A 17,800-nucleotide genomic window follows, 5' to 3' on the forward strand; every position below is an offset into this window, starting at 1 on the left:
AGGGTTGATTAGTGAGGTAGTGAGAGAGAGTGTCTTACATTAGCATTAATCCCTTCTTTTTGCACTAATCCCTTCCTTTTTTCCCTTCAATCTCAGCCCCTCATCCCATCTTTTCAATGGCCCTAAAGAGGACTTATGGACTCAATGGATTTTGGTGGACTCACTTGATCCTTTCTCTCTCTCTCTCTCTCTCTCTCTCTCTCTCTCTCTCTCTCTCTCTCTCTCTCTCTCTCTCTCTCTCTCTCTATATATATATATATATATATATATATATATATATATATATATATATATATATATATATATATATATATATATATATATATATATATATATACATATAGAGAGGAGTTCTAATGAGTCCTCCTCTCAAATTGAGTCTATAAGTCCCTCTAAGGGCCTTTGGATGGACTCAATGAATGGTTGAGATGCATTTGATTAAGGGCTATTAAAAAGAAAAGGAAAAAAAATATGGATGGTTGGATTGAGATTGGTGGTTGAGATTGAAAATTACCAAAAAAAATTTACCACTAATCAAATTTCTATACACTAATTAATTTTTCTTTCTCTCTCTAGCCCCTAATATATCAGTTTTGAGTTTCAGATTTCAGAAGTGTAAATGTAATGTTGTATGAGTTTTACAAGTGTAAATGTGATGTTTTACGAGTGTAAATATAACATTTTAAGAGTGTAAATTTGATTTTTTGTGACGGAAATTTTGAATTTATATAATTTTAACATTTTACAAGTGTAAATGTGATATTTTACGAGTGTAAATGTAACATTTTAAGAGTGTAAATTTGATTTTTGTGACGGAAATTTTGAATTTATATAATTTTAACATTTTACAAGTGTGAATGTGATGTTTTACGAGTGTAAATGTAACATTTTAAGAGTGTAAATTTGATTTTTTGTGACGGAAATTTTGAATTTATATAATTTTAACATTTTACAAGTGTAAATTTGATGTTTTACGAGTGTAAATGTAACATTTTACGAGTGTAAATTTGATTTTTTGTGACAGAAATTTTGAATTTTTATAATTTTAACATTTTACAAGTGTAAATTTGATGTTTTACGAGTGTAAATGTAACATTTTAAGAGTGTAAATTTGATTTTTGCCGACGGAAATTTTGAATTTTTATAATTTTAACATTTTACAAGTGTAAATTTGATGTTTTACGAGTGTAAATGTAACATTTTAAGAGTGTAAATTTGATTTTTTTTTTTTTTTTGTGACTGAAATTTTGAATTTATATAATTTTAACATTTTACGAGTGTAAATGTGATGTTTTACGAATGTAAATGTAGTATTTTAAGTGTAAATTTGAAGGTTTTAGAATGTAAATTTGGTCCTTTGAGTGTGACTTTGGTTCTTTGTAATTGGAACTTTGGTACTTTATGAATAAAACATTAGTCCGACTACCAACAAACACCACCACCGCCGTCCTCCACCACCAACTCATATCCACAAAAAATACGAGTGCAAATTTATATAATTTTAACGAGTGTAAATGTAAAGAGATACGAGTGTAAATGTAAAGTAATATGAGTGTAAATGTAAAGAAATATGAGTGTAAATGTAAAGAGATACAAGTGTAAATGTAAAGAAATATGAGTGTAAAGGTAAAGAAATATGAGTGTAAATCTGAAAAATGCGTGTAAATGTAAAGAAATATGAGTGTAAATGTAAAGAAGTACGATTGTAAATGTAAAAAAATATGAGTAATAATAAATATATTTATTAGATCTAAGAATAAAAATCATAATAATACGATATACGAATGTAAATGTAAAGAAATATGAGTGTAAATGTAAAGAAATACGAGTGTAAATCTGAAAAATGCGTGTAAATATAAAGAAATATGAGTGTAAATGTACAGAAATACGAGTGTAAATGTAAAGAAATATGAGTATAATAAATATGTTTATTAGATCTAAGAATAAAAATTATGATAATACGATTTTTTTTTCAAAAATCTTCTATATATTTATTAGATCTACGTACGAATGTAAATTTAATAAAATACGAGTGTAAATCTGAAAAATAAATATAACTTTAATAAAATACAAGTGTTTTTTTTATATTTACACTTGTAAATATGAAAAATGAGACCAACACCAAAACTGTCCTCTTTCACCTACCCACACAAAAATGATATTTGTGAGATCTCGAAAAAGAACCAAAGAAAAATGAAAGAGGAACCCACAAGACAATATATTAATCTGAAAAAAAAATAAAACTACTTTAAAACACCAGATCTACAAGTCTACAACAACAACAAACAAAAATAAAATTACTTTAAAAATAAAATATTCTATTAATCTAAAAAAAAAGAAAAAAAAAACCACATTTGAAACAGCCGACGTACAACAACAACAACAAACAATAAGAAATTTTTTTGAAATCTCCAAAAAAAAAAAAAAGAGATGCGAAGGAGGGAGGCGGCGTGAGGGCGGCGAGGTGAGGGCAGCGTGGTGGTATGGCGTGAGTGCGGCCCAGATCTGAAAAAAGGTGAGGAGGCGACCGGGAATGGTGGTCAGTGTGGTTGTGGTGGTTGTGGTGTTGGAGTGGCAGCTGTGGTAGTTATGGTGTTGGAGGTGCTGCTGTGGTGGGGTCGGGAAATGGTGGTGGTTGTGGTTGTTGGAGGAGGTTCGTGGGCTGTGGTGGGGTCGGGAAATGGTGGTGACTGTTGATACCCGTCGTTGTGAGTACCAAAAATAAGATTTATAAAACCTATTAAAACTAACAGAAGCTAGTGGTAACAGGGTCGAACCACAGGGAGGCGAATGTAATTAATAATTGTCTAATTTAGTCTTAGGTAACGAATGTGGGGGTTGAATTTGATTTGGTCTATAGCTAATAGCAATAAAGATTAAACTAAAGAAATATATTAAACCAAATATAAAGAAGGGTACTCGGATGGTCGGTTCACTATAGTTTCGGCGGCAGCAAACTAAGTCGGTCTAAATCAAACACATGAGGCGGGAGAACAAGAGGTCTTCTCGGTCCACTCTTAACAAATAGCATCTTTCGATCTCGCTATAAGTCCCTAATATCACTAATACTGACTTTCGTCCTGAAAAGTGACTGATAATCCAAACTTTACCTATCTTTCGATCTCAGCATAGTTTAGTCATTTTAATTGGTGGTCAATCAACTGTCCCTATCTCTCGATCTAATGGGTCAGTTAAATCCTAAACATTCAACTAGTCGCATGCATTCGATTCGTCAAACATAACAATTAAATCAATTAAAACGAAATAAAACTCACGAGGTCAGTCGATCGACCGGGTAGAGTGGCCGATCGACCAACACGCGATTTAGGCCATGTTAATTCTACGCCGCCTAACCTACAGATCCCCTACATCCTAGCACGATTAAATTAGCTACTCATACTAGGAATGATAACAACAATGAAATTAACGAATTTAGCTACTGAATTCATGATTAAAATAACGAAACAAAAGGCTAGCATAAAACGATAATTATGGTTTCGGGAAACTAACTAACAATTCTATGTCTATGAATGCAAGTAAAGTAATAAACTGGAATAAGAAGAATACCGAACGGAAGAATTTCAGAGAATTAAAGATCCGAAAATCGAGTTGTATTGAATACCCAACAATATTAAGAACACTAATTAACAAAGCTAATGAAAACTGAATAAAACTGAATGATTTTCTGAATGCTTAATCTGTAAACCTAGCTTACGTTATATAGAATACAACGTAGTTCTTATTCCAAAACCTAATGTATCATGGGCTTCAAGTTCCTCGATCTTTTAATTCTCGTCTGATTAGCGGTGTGGTCGATCGACCACGATGTTCAGTCGATCGACTGCTCTTCAGTGTACAGTGGCTTCTGTAAGTCGCGGCATGGTCGATCGACCACAGGCATCGGTCGATCGACTGCTCTAGCTGATAATCCGCTTTTAACTTCTCATGGATTTGTCTTTCGGGCCTCGAAATGCGCACCAAGCTCGTTCCTTAAGTGAATACTTCACGTCAAATGCAATGCAAGATACTCGGGGACGGATTTAGCTTGATTTCCGCTGAATTCTTCACATTTATGCAATAATGTACAAAAACACGAAAGTAGACGGAAATAGGGCAAATGGTAGCTTAAACTACACAAATGAGCTCTAAAATGCGTTTAAAATAGGGTGTAAAACATCATATAAATGACACGCATCAAACTTCCCCAAACCAAACCCTTGCTTGTCCCTAAGCAAGAACAAGACTCAATCAAATGACCTAATGGAATGAGTTCAATCTCAGAGCGAATTGCAAACTGAATAGCCTAAACCAATTTAATGCAATAACCAACAATCAATTAGTAATGTGAATCATGCAACCGAGTTATGAAGTCGTTAAAAACTGCTGAACCGTCAACCATAGAGACTTATCAAATTGGATTCTCACGGGCCGCTCATATCACACATAAGCACAGGTGAATATATAAGAGGATAGAAAGAATTCATTTTGTAAAGACTCTCACCTAACTACGATCTATAAGAACATGCCTGCAGTATAATATGAAATTGATCTCTACAACCGTATATACGCATTCCAACCAAACAAATGACCATGACACATGCCGAGGTAAATATGGATATGTGAGGTAATGGGTAAGAAGAGGCAAAAAAAATATGGGAATGTGGAGGTATAGGTGATCAAGCTAGTACCTAACAGAACCATACGATAACATCCAACTTCTTGCTCAAATCAACAATAAAACGGGTGCTAATTATCAAGCACAAATCTCACAATCTCCATAAAAATCAACTCCCCATAAGATATAAATGCATCATGGGAGCAAAAATCGCCATTTACTAAAGACTTTGAATTATGCGAATTGATTTTTTTCTTCTTTCTCGGGCTGCAGTCGATCGACCAAAATGGCCAGTCAATCGACCGTTTTGAACAGTACATAACTCTTTTTTTTTTTCTTTTCGAATCATTTTTTCACTTCTATTTTTTTTCTTTTCTTTTCATTTTCCCAACGACATCTCAAAATGAGCATTAACTACCAAAAACGTAGTAACAATCCCAAGAACATAAACTACTAGCTTGACGAGGGCAGGCTAAGTGTAAGATGTAGTTAACGGGACAAAAGGCTATTTTTGGCAGTGTGGAGCTTATGGGCAAAATGAAAAAAAAGGTGACCTCTTCCACATGTGTCAACAAACCAGAAACCGAATGCATACAGGTATTAAGCAGATTAAGTTCATATTTATGCGCATTAATGTAACATGTCTCATAAGGAGTAACTACTCACATCCTAGATAAACTGGTCATGAATGTCACCAGTTATAGGCTCTAAATCTCAGAAAATGATGTAGTTTGCCAAAAATCAAAGTCAAGTCTCAAGTCCAGCGAGATAATTAACGAAAACTCGTAGATTATGCATATATGATTCTACTAATAACATGTCAATTAGCAAGGCTTAGGCATAAAACAGCTGCAAATGCAATGTCATCATTGAAATACTACCGTTCCGACTCGACCTACATGCAAAAGTAAACGTGAAATTTTTTGAAATTTTTGAAATTTTTCAATTTTTTTGGATTTTTCTGTATATATATAGGAAATGAAATAAACAATGCAAACTGAAATAAACGTGAAACAGAAATGCAATAAAACATATGAATGCAATGCAAAACCCTTCCCCAAACCAAATCACACAATGTCCCCATTGTGCAAAATCATATAGTGAAATAAAAGGGAAACGGGAATTTGCGAGAAAATAAATAAATAAATATGACAAGAAGTGGAAAATCGGGAACTCACAAGACTTTAAGCGCAGCAAAAGGGAAACCTCCCCAAACCAGCGTGAGCTAGGAGGTTTCAGTAGCCAGCAGTGCTACCAATAAGTACCTGAAAGACAAACAAATACCACGCATAAAACCGAGAAAACAATTTTTGAAGCGGTATAATGTGCAAAGTTACGAAAATGGAAGAAGTCAGAAATGAGTCGGGAAATAAAATAGAGTAGAAAACTCCCTCAATCCCGCAAAACGACCCAACACAGCAGGGGAGAGGTCGTGAACAAGTACAGCAGTGCAGGGCGGTCGATCGACCACATCACTCAGTCGATCGACCAAGGTGAAAGGAACAGTAGCTCCGGAAGCTGCAGACCGATCGATCGACCATACGGACGATCGATCGATCGAAAATCTCTTGTAACTTCTGATTTCTTCGTATTTGCTCAATTACTTGAGCTAATGAGGTCTAAAAACCTGAAAGTGCACAATAACACGCGCCCAAAATCGCGCAAAACCCAAAGTAAAGTCTAAAGTGCTTAAAAACTCCTAAACAAAATAATTAAATGCGAAGTCTCGCGCACACAAAAGCAATAAAAAGTGTCTAAAAGCAATAAAAAAAGTTTGTAAAGCATGTGATCAACTAGTAGTTGATCAAGAACGGCCACGGTATGGCCCACTTGGTCGGCTTCTGGCTATAAGAGGTAGCCTCAACGGTGCTCATCTAATCAGCTGCACCCTTCTCAACTTCAGCATCCACAGAACTCAACGGATCAACATGTCAGACATCTTCCCACTCAATGACCGCTTCGGACTCGTCAGAAGCCAAATCGGACTCCGTTTCTTTGACTGGCTCATCATCGGGCTCCTGATCAGTGCCATAGCTCAGGCATCCTAAGCCACCTCTTTGAACGATCGGCTCCTTCATAGCTGGAGCAACATGCGGCTCTTCATTCCCCAAACCAGCTCCTGCAATGTCTAAAACAACATAATCGTCCTCCTCTTTGCTCCCAATCTGGGGCGGAGGTGTCACAACAGGAGTAGGAATAGAGACAGGCATATCAGGAAGTATAAAATAAGATTTCTTTTCAGAAACCGTATTGCAAGTGACAGGCCACATGGGGTCTTTCTTCCTAGCTGTATGGGCAAAGACAATGGAATGCTTCCCCACTTTGAAGGTCAAGGTCCCTGAACCGACATCAATAATTGCACCAGGAGTGTGCAGAAATGGTCTACCTAGTATGATAGGTATGTGTGCATCTTCGGGCATATCTAGAACCACGAAGTCAACAGGGAAGAAAAACTTCCCTATTTGCACGGGGATGTCCTCTAAGACTCCTATTGGCTGGACCACAGTTCGATCAGCCATCTGTACGGTCATGTTGGTTACTGCAAACCTAGTCAATTTGAGCTTCCTAGCAAGACTCAAGGGCATGACGCTAATACTGGCTCCTAGGTCACATAAAGCTTTCTCAATAGGAAAGGTGCCAATATTACATGGGACTGAGAAACTACCCGGGTCTTCTAGCTTAAGGGGTGCAGTATGGGTCAAATAAGAACATGACTCCTCAGTTAATGCGACAGTATGCACAGTTTCAAGTGACTTCTTTTTAGACAGTAATTGCTTCATAAACTTCATGTAAGCAGGCACTTGATTAACTAATTCAAGGAATGGTACTTGTACGTTTAGACTACGAACAACATTTTCAAATTTATTGAAAGATACCTGTTCCTTCGTCAGCACTAGTCTCTCTGGATAAGGGGCTGTAAGAAGCAACTTAGCCCTCTCCTCTAAATCTATCATGCCGGCATCGGTGGACTTAGGCTGGAAGTCCACTACTTTCTCTTTGTTGTAGCTTGACCCTTCTTCAGACCGTCTCAAATGTGAGCCATTAATTGACATAAGGTCGTACTTCGGAACCGGGACTGACCCATCAGCACTCGGGTCTTGCCCCAATATTTTCGGGACTATAGTACCTCGAAACAAGTGATCCCTCAGATTATTGGGCATTGGAGGACGAAAAGGATCACCTTCAGCAGCAATCTCACTCGATCGACCAGGTTGCTCAGTCGATCGACTGACTTGTACAGGAACAGTAGCTTCTGGTTGTCGCAGACCAGTCGATCGACTGGGTAGGTCAGTCGATCGACTGACATACCTGCTGATCGTCTTTTTCTTTCCTTTGCTCGTTCCAGCTTTGTTTTGACTCGGTTCCGGCTTATCTTTTTCAGGGGCATCCTCAATCATAGCAGGCCCCTGCAGGGTAGACCCGCTCCTCAAAGTGATGGCATTAAGGGTCTCCTTTTGGTCAGTTTGAGTCGGTAAGTGTCCCGGAGCTCGAGTGGTATTCTTGCTAGCCAATTGAGCAATTTGGCTCTCTAGCAGTTTCATCCCGGCCTCTCTAGCTTGGGTCTCCTTTTGCAACATATTCTTCAATTCAGCAAAGTCGGAATTTAGGGTTTGTTGCTGCTGCGGCACATAGGGAGGTTTTTGGTACTATTGTTGCTTATGAGGAGGCACATAAGTCTGCTGCTGCTGCTGTGGAGGTTGAGTCGGATTCAGGACATTCTGGCTACTCCACCTCAAGTTGGGATGGACATTCGGCTCATAGTACGTGTTTGTCTGCCTGTAATGTTGAAAGGCAGCACAAGACTCGAAGAGACTAGGACAATTTTATGAAACATGTCCCTCAGCTCCACATCTTCTACAGACGAAAGGACCGTCTGACACAACATTTACATGGTAAATCCCTCCTTTTGAAGCTCCTCCCAATTCGTACTTGTCAAACCTCGCCGTGAGAGCCTCTAATGCAGCTACAGAAGGGGATTCAGCACTCCTCCTCTGATTGCCTCTGGAATTCCCATAATCAGCTTTATGGGTGGCTAAGTCATCAATGATCTTCCACCCCTTAGTCTCTCACATATTCTCAGCAAATCGGCCATTGGCTGCAGCATCCAAGATAGCCCTCTGATCGTCATACAACCCGTTATAGAACTGATTGCAAAGACTCTATTTTTCGAACCCATGGTGCGGAATGGTTCGCACCAACTTCTTGAAACGGACCCATGCTCCATGAAAGTTCTCATCAGGTCCTTGTTTAAAGCTCGTGATCTGAGCTCTAATGGCATTCGTCTTCGAGGCAGAGAAGTATTTCTTGTAGAATGCCAAGGCCAAAGAATTCCAGTCGGTGATCCCATGAGCAGCTCGAACCAGATCTCTGTACCACTCCCTTGCAGCATCGCGGAGTGAGAATATAAACATAGTCTCCTTTATCTGGTCCTGGGTCACACCGGCCGGCGGGGGTATATAGCAGCAATAATCAATAAATATCTCCATATGCTTGGCTGCATCTTCATTTGCAGCTCCCCCGAACTGGTTTCTCTCGACCAAGTTGATATAGGAAGGCTTCGGTTCGAATTTCCTATCAGCTCCGGGTAATTCGAACCCCTTGTATAGATTTGCAGTTGTCGGCTTAGAATGACTTGCTATAGTTGCTTCTTCAGCCAAGACTGGAATTTCCGGAGATGTGACTGTCTCAGCTGAAGAAGTAGAAGCAGGAGATGTAGGTGGATCTTCTTCGAACAGCTCGTTCTCGTAGTAACTAGACATAGTACTCAGCTCTTCCTCTGTCGGTAATACCCTTGATGATCGTCTCAACTCACGCAAGGATTTCTCAATCTCAGGATTGAACGGTACTAGTCAACCACCCTGTGACCTGCGCATAAGAAGAAACTACAAAAAGAATATAAGAGAAGTTTAAGGAACAGATGTCCCTTAAACTAAGAAAGACTAAATAAAAACAACTAAAAATTAGAACAATTGCTTCCCCGGCAACGGCGCCAAAATTTGATACCCGTCGTTGTGAGTACCAAAAATAAGATTTATAAAACCTATTAAAACTAACAGAAGCTAGTGGTAACAGGGTCGAACCACAGGGAGGCGAATGTAATTAATAATTGTCTAATTTAGTCTAAGGTAACGAATGTGGGGGTTGAATTTGATTTGGTCTATAGCTAATAGCAATAAAGATTAAACTAAAGAAATATATTAAACCAAATATAAAGAAGGGTACTAGGATGGTCGGTTCACTATAGTTTCGGCGGCAGCAAACTAAGTCGGTCTAAATCAAACACATGAGACGGGAGAACAAGAGGTCCTCTCGGTCCACTCTTAACAAATAGCATCTTTCGATCTCGCTATAAGTCCCTAATATCACTAATACTGACTTTCGTCCTGAAAAGTGACTGATAATCTAAACTTTACCTATCTTTCGATCTCAGCATAGTTTAGTCATTTTAATTGGTGGTCAATCAACTGTCCCTATCTCTCGATCTAATGGGTCAGTCAAATCCTAAACATTCAACTAGTCGCATGCATTCGATTTGTCAAACATAACAATTAAATCAATTAAAACGAAATAAAACTCACGAGGTCAGTCGATCGACCGGGTAGAGTGGTCGACTGACCAACACGCGATTTAGGCCATGTTAATTCTACGCCGCCTAACCTACAGATCCCCTACATCCTAGCACGATTAAATTAGCTACTCATACTAGGAATGATAACAACAATGAAATTAACGAATTTAGCTACTGAATTCATGATTAAAATAACGGAACAAAAGGCTAGCATAACAATTCTATGTCTATGAATGCAAGTAAAGTAATAAACTGGAATAAGAAGAATACCGAACGGAAGAATTGCAGAGAATTAAAGATCCGAAAATCGAGTTGTATTGAATACCCAACAATATTAAGAACCCTAATTAACAATGCTAATGAAAACTGAATAAAACTGAATGATTTTCTGAATGCTTAATCTGTAAACCAAGCTTACGTTATATAGAATACAACGTAGTTCTTATTCTAAAACCTAATGTATCATGGGCTTCAAGTTCCTCGATCTTTTAATTCTCGTCTGATTAGCGGTGTGGTCGATCGACCACGATGTTCAGTCGATCGACTGCTCTTCAGTGTACAGTGGCTTCTGTAAGTCGCGGCATGGTCGATCGATCATAGGCATCGGTCGATCGACTGCTCTAGCTGATAATCCACTTTTAACTTCTCATGGATTTGTCTTTCGGGCCTCGAAATGCGCACCAAGCTTGTTCCTTAAGTGAATACTTCACGTCAAATGCAATGTAAGATACTCGGGGACGGATTTAGCTTGATTTCCGCTGAATTCTTCACATTTCTGCAATAATGTACAAAAACACGAAAGTAGACGGAAATAGGGGAAATGGTAGCTTAAACTACACAAATGAGCTCTGAAATGCGTGTAAAATAGGGTGTAAAACATCATATAAATGACACGCATCAGCTGTGGTGGGATTGTTTTTGGCGGTGATTGGTGGGCTGTGGTCGTGGTTTGGTGGAAAGGTGGGTTGCGGGTTTGTGGGTGGTAATGGTTGGTGGGTGGCGGTGGTTGCGGGTTGGTGGGTGGCGAGGCTGCGGGTTGGTGGTGGTGATAACGGGGTGGTTGCGGGTTGGTGGGTGATAATGGTATGGTAGGGTTTTTTTAGTGATTATTTTTTTGGGATTTTTGATTTTTATGGATTTTAGAGAGATGAAGGGAGGTTAATTTTGTGAGATGAGTGAGAAGTGGGTGGAAAAATAAAATATATATAGTGGATTAGTAATTGATTAGTGTGGATTAGTAAGGTAGTGAGAGAGTGGGTTTAATTATCCACTAATCCCTTGCTTTTTGTCTTCAATCTCAACCCTTCATCTCATCTTTTCAATGGTCCTAAAGAGGACTTATGGACTCAATGAAAAAGGGTGGACTCATTAGATCTCATATATATATATATATATATATATATATATATATATATATATATATATATATATATATATATATATATATATATATATATATATATATATATATATATATTAGTTGGGATCTTGTGAGTTTGGTTTCTTATGGTGAGTTTGTGCTTTGAAATCTCAGTCACTAGATTATATTAGAAATGAATGGCCAAGATCTAATCTTACTTGTAATATAAACCACCGTCATTTACTTATTTTCTCTTTTTTGTAGTGTTACTTTTTTTTGCTTTAATTTTTTTCCTCGTGTTATTATGTTGTTATTGTACTTTTTTTTACGACTTTAATTTTTTTTTTCTCTTATGTTTTTCTCTATTTTTCTTATTATGTTACCTTTTTTTCTTTTTCTTTTACAATACCAATTTTTTTTTTTACTTCAATTTTTTTTACTCTTATTGTTTTTTTTACCTCGTGTTATTATGTTGTTATTGTGTTTTTTTTTAATTTGATTTTTTTTTACTACGTGTTATTGTGCTGTTATTGTTACTCCGCTGTTATTTTGAAGTTATTCTGCTGTCACTTTGATTTTTTTACGACTTTTTACCACGTGTTATTGTGCTGTTATTGTTATTCTGGTGTTATTGTGATGTTATTTCGGTGTCACTTTGATTTTTTTACCACTTTTGGTTTTTTTTTACTTTTTCCTACCACATGTTATTGTGCTATTATTCTGATGTTATTGTTATTCTGGTGTTATTGTGATGTTATTCCGGTGTCACTTTGATTTTTTTTACTACTTTTGATTTTTTAACTTTTTTAACCACATGTTATTGTGCTGTTATTCTGGTGCTATTGTGTTGTTATTCTGGTGTTATTGTGATGTTATTCCGGTGTCACTTTGATTTTTTTTAGTACTTTGATTTTTTTACTCTTTTTTTAAACACGTGTTATTGTGCTGTTATTCTGGTGTTATTGTGAAGTTATTTCGGTGTCACTTTGATTTTTTTTACTCTTTTTTTTCCCGTGTTATTGTGTTGTTATTGTAGTGTTATTATAGTGTTTTTACGTTGTTATTGTAGTTTTATTCGTGTGTTATTGTAGTTTTATTCCTGTGTTATTGGAGTATTATTCATTACTCGGATTTAGACCGTGTCCTCAAAAGCGCTTAAACACAAATGCGACAAGCTGATCATTATTCAAATTTAAACAATCTAGAGTCGCTCGCCACTGTCATCACCACTTGGAATAGATCCATAGTTACTCAAAAAGTTCTTTGACCCGAAAATAAATGGCCTTAAACACAGATGTGACCATCTGATCATCACGTCTTCGACTGTATTTCAATTTAAAATTTTAGATATGTCTAACAATAAGAAAATGGCCACCATAAATGACACTTATAATACTAAATTGAACATGTCTTACTTTCAATTCTGGAATATTTGATCCCGTATCGGAACTGCCGTGACAATCTAACTGAGATGCGAGTCAACATGAGATCAACCACCAGTGCTCACCACCACACTCCTCCGCTCAACACCGCTGCTCCCAGTCCATTGTTGAAACCCGACTCGCATCGCCATCACCATACTCCACCACACGTCGCCCGACCTCTTCTACTCTTCTACGCTCAGTAAAAGCAGCAACATTCGAGCAACCCCATATCACCATCGACTTCTCCACCATGTGATTCACCTTGGCTCGATGCCCATATCTCAGGTTGCCCATCTCCGTGTACTACGAGGTGCAAACCACAGTAACATCGACAACCAATAGCCAGCAACCATGTCTCCAGTCAGCTCCGTCGACAGCAACTGGAGCAGGCAACTCTTGCTGAACCCAGATTCGACGCCGAACCCGACTCCGTGCTCGATTGGGGCACCCGATAACCGGAGCTCAGTCACTTAATATCGATTGAAAAGTACGGTGGAGTAATTGGATTTGAGATTTAAAAGAACAGATACGACGATTGTCACAAAAGAAGGTTTGATCGAAATCAAATTTGTTATGAATGGAATTCATATTGATTGGATTCGATAATTAGTTATGTTTTCAGCAGTAGTTTCGTGTTTTGCTATTGGGTTATGTTTAATCATTGATTCTATATTTCTATCTCAGCCAACTATTTATAATTATCCAATGGCTGAGATTTTAAAGCACAAACTCACCATAAGAACCAAACTCAGAAGATCTCGTCTCTCTCTCTCTCTCTCTCTCTCTCTCTCTCTCTCTCTCTCTATATATATATATATATATATATATATATATATATATATATATATATATATATATATATATATATATATAGGGGCGGGATCCCGTGCGAACTAAGTTACGGTGCGAACCGTACGAACTCAATAATAACCGTTGAATTAAGTCAAAATGAAAGGCCTGTGTTGTTTCTCAAACAATCCATAGCCATTCTCTCTCCTTCTCTCTCCTCCCCTTCCCACTCAACAGTTACATACTCGGATACCAATGTATACGCCGCTTGCTGTCGGCACCACGACCACTAACCACGCGCGGCTACTTACTCTTTCATTGTTTCATTTTTTTATCTTGATTGATTTCAATTAATATTATGATTATGGATGTAATTATAAATTAATATTGCATTTGTGTATGTTGATTAACAGAGGAGGATGAGAAGAATTCTCCATTTTCTCAGAGGCACAAAAAGTATGTTTTCAAGTCAAACCGTAGATTTATTTCCATTATGATGAGTTGTGTCTTTGTATTGTTTTTCGGTTGGATTGATTCGTTTTCTATTTGATTGCATGTTGATTTTAGGTTATATATTACCACTTCCGTCTCAATCATTTGTTTACATTTGATTATACTACCCTCTTCAAGAATAAGAAAGGTAAACAAATTATTGGTACGTAGGGAGTATGATTTAACTATAGATTGCCTCGTTCTTCGAATATGTCGATAATGGTGCAAATCTGAAGAATGAGACGGAACACGGAATAGGTTTGTTTGATTCGACTCGGGCTAATTAGAAATTAATGCAGTAGCTTCCGTATGGGTAGGGAGTTTGAGATCGTATAGTTTATCATCTCTAGCTATAAAAGGCTAGTTCAGCAGCTTTAAAATTAGGTTGTTTTAAAGTATGGGGACTAATGTTTCGGAACACCTATAGGTTATAGCTCATGCCAAGCATATTTTTATGCAACAATGGAGAAATATAGTATAGACTATATAGTAATCTGGTAAGAAGGGCAATAATCGTTTTGCAAACTTCACATTCATATTCAACAAGTCACAAAGGAGTGTATCTAATTTGCCAGATATGTGTATCTAGTAAGGTAAATGAGTTTCTATCTAAGTAAAGGTATGTATCTACCAATATGCAATTAAAAAAAATGACCTAGAGATAGAGAGAGAAAATTTTCAATTCTTCTCAGACTGCCGCCATTGAATTCTGTGCATCTTGGCTAAGAATTGTTATTGTAGCAGTTAGGGAGGATGAGTTCCAAGGGGCCTATGGATGCTACCGTCAACGATACTAAACCTAGAGGACCAACTGGAGATGAGAATGGAAAAACTAAAAATATCCATGAACTGGTTGGAATTCCTGAATTGGATATTGAAGATAGTGATCAAGAGGAGGAAGCTGCATCTGGGAGCCAACATGACATGCAGATGGGTGAACCACAGCCTGATACAGAATAGAATGAGGACATACTACAATTGACTGATGAAGATGTTAATGAAGAAATTGAGTATTAGAAGAATGTCGTCATATGCTTTATATTGGGAGCAAACCCTCCATGTGAAGTCATTGAAGGATTTGTAAGGAGGATCTGGACAAGGTATAACATTGATAAAATCTCCTTTTTGCCTGACGGTATGTTCTTAATAAGGTTTAAGACGATGGACATGAAAGACAAAGTACTTAAGTCAGGGCATTACCTTTTTGACAATAAACCCTTAATTGTTAAAGATTGGACAATTGATTCTGAGATAAAAAGAGAAGAAATAAAGGTAGTGCCTGCATGGATCCGATTGCATAAATTGCCCTTAATGTTTTGGGGGAAAGGGTTACCAAAAATTGCAAATCTTATAGGACATTATGTCAAAAAAGATTAGCGACAGAGGAAAAGTACCTTTATGGTCGAGTTGGTTTTGCAAGAGTTATGGTCGAGTTGGCAGTCAATCAACATTTTCCTAAAATGGTTCAATTCAAGGACGAAATGGGAAATATGATTAAGGTTAATGCTGAATATGAATGGAGGCCAATTATCTGCAAGTACTGTCATGGAATTGGACATGAGATGGTGCACTGCAGGTAGAAGAAGCAGGATCAGAAACAAAAGCATGAGCAGAAGAAGGAAAGGGGAATAAGACAGGAATGGAGGCCAGTGCAAAAAATGATTAATGAAAAGGCTGAGCAGAAGGAGTCTCTTAACCAGATAGGGGATGACTCAGTACATGAGATAAATGCACAAGTTATAGATAAGGGCACAGTTACTCCTATTACACAGGTAAAGAACAACACTTGTGATGACAGGACACCAATCAAAAGACTTGTTAAATTGAATAGACAGGATGCAAGGCAAGAAGGATATAGTAGGTCAAATTTTGGAGCCCACTCTTTTATGGAAGCTCTTTCAAATGGGAAGCCTACAACAAATAGAATGAACAAGGAAAGGAGTGGTAGTGCTGGAAAGGGCCAAACTGTTTATGGATAATATAGGATTCTGGAATGTGCGAGGTATGAATAAAGTGGAAAACAAAAATAAATAAATTGGTTTTTGATGAATAAAAATATTGGGCTTTTTAAAAGTAGCTCTCTTAATAAAGCTGTAAATATTTTCAATAATAATTGGAGTATCTCCACTAACACTAGATTTCATAAAGGTGGAAGAATATGGGTTTTATGGCAGCCTGCTAGATATACCATTCATTTCATTGAATATAATGCCCAATTTATTCATATGAAGGTGGAGGTTTTGAGTAGTAAGAAAGGTTTCTACCTTACCTTCATTTATGCTTTTAATGACATCCAGGAGAGGGACCCTCTGTGGCATAAGCTTAAGGGATTTGCTGCAGGGATAAGGGGACCTTGGGCAGTTGGGGGAGACTTTAATTGTGTCCTGGATCACAGTGAGAGATGTGGAGGAAGAACTTGCCAAGCTGAGATTGATCCTTTTAAGAGATGTGTAGAGGATTGTGGTTTGTTGGATATACCAGCTATAGGTTCTCTGTTTACTTAGAACAATAAACAAGCTCCATAGGATAGAACTTATAGCATACTTGACAGATTTATGATAAATCAAGACTGGATTGACCATTATCCTGATATGTATGCAAATTTTCTTACCGAAGGAAGTTATGACCATACCCCTTATATTGTTAGCAGCTCCAAGATCACGAGAGGCCACATTAGTTTCAAATACATCAACATGTGGGGCAGGTCTGGGCAATTTTTACCATGTGTTAAAAAGATCTGGATGACTAATATTGAGGGAACTTCTATGTACCAGATAATAAAAAAGCTAAAAGCACTCAAGCCAGGGCTAAGGGAGTTAAACAAGGATAGATTCTCAGATATTGAGAATAATAATAGCCTACTTCAGATGTATATGCACAAACTGCAGGAGGAACTAGGAGTTAACCCTAATAATCAGGTGAAAATCAAATAAGAGTTTCAGGCCAGACAAGAGATCAAGGACATGATCAAATCTAGGGATTGTTTCCTGGCTCAAAAGGCTATGATTAGATGGATTAATGAGGGGGATGCAAACACTGCCTTCTTCCATGGGGCAATCAAAAGCAGACGGATGAAAAATAAAGTACTCATGGTAGAGGACGTGGATGGGCATGCTTGTGCAACTACAACAGAGATTCGAAGAGCTTTTTTGCATTACTATAACTCCTTGTTAGGAACTAGCAGCCCTACAAAGAGAGTGAGGAAAACTACCATCCAGTGTGGTTAGGTGTGCAATAATGAACATATTAATTCCCTTATGAAAACTGTCACTGATGATGAAGTTAAAAATGCCATTTTTAGCATCCCAGATACAAAATCCCCTGGACCTGATGGATTTACAAGCAAATTTTATAAAGATGCTTGTAGTGTTATTGGAGAAGATGTCATAGCAGCTGTCAAAGATTTTTTTAAGTCCAGGAAACTTCTCAAACAGATCAACTCTACTACTCTCACATTGATTCCTAAGTGTGAGAGACCTCAATCAGTCTCACAATTTAGGCCTAGTGCCTGTTGTAATGTGATTTACAAGGCAATATCTAAGATCCTATGC

General features: G+C 37.5%; 1 protein-coding gene and 1 non-coding gene across 2 annotated transcripts; both read left to right on the forward strand.

The window, feature by feature from the left end:
- Positions 1-8,785: 8,785 nt before the first annotated feature.
- LOC141640333 (small nucleolar RNA R71) lies at positions 8,786-8,892 on the forward strand. Its single transcript, XR_012542964.1, has one exon. It is a non-coding gene; the product is annotated as a small nucleolar RNA R71 (small nucleolar RNA).
- A 7,912-nt stretch (positions 8,893-16,804) lies between these two features.
- Positions 16,805-17,476, forward strand: LOC141640290 (uncharacterized). Its single transcript, XM_074449140.1, has 2 exons — positions 16,805-17,167; positions 17,249-17,476. The coding sequence occupies exons 1-2, from the start codon at positions 16,805-16,807 to the stop codon at positions 17,474-17,476; spliced, it is 591 nt and encodes a 196-aa protein (XP_074305241.1).
- Positions 17,477-17,800: the final 324 nt, after the last annotated feature.

The sequence above is a fragment of the Silene latifolia genome, unplaced genomic scaffold (genome assembly GCF_048544455.1).
Source record: "Silene latifolia isolate original U9 population unplaced genomic scaffold, ASM4854445v1 scaffold_75, whole genome shotgun sequence".
Taxonomy (NCBI): domain Eukaryota; kingdom Viridiplantae; phylum Streptophyta; class Magnoliopsida; order Caryophyllales; family Caryophyllaceae; genus Silene; species Silene latifolia.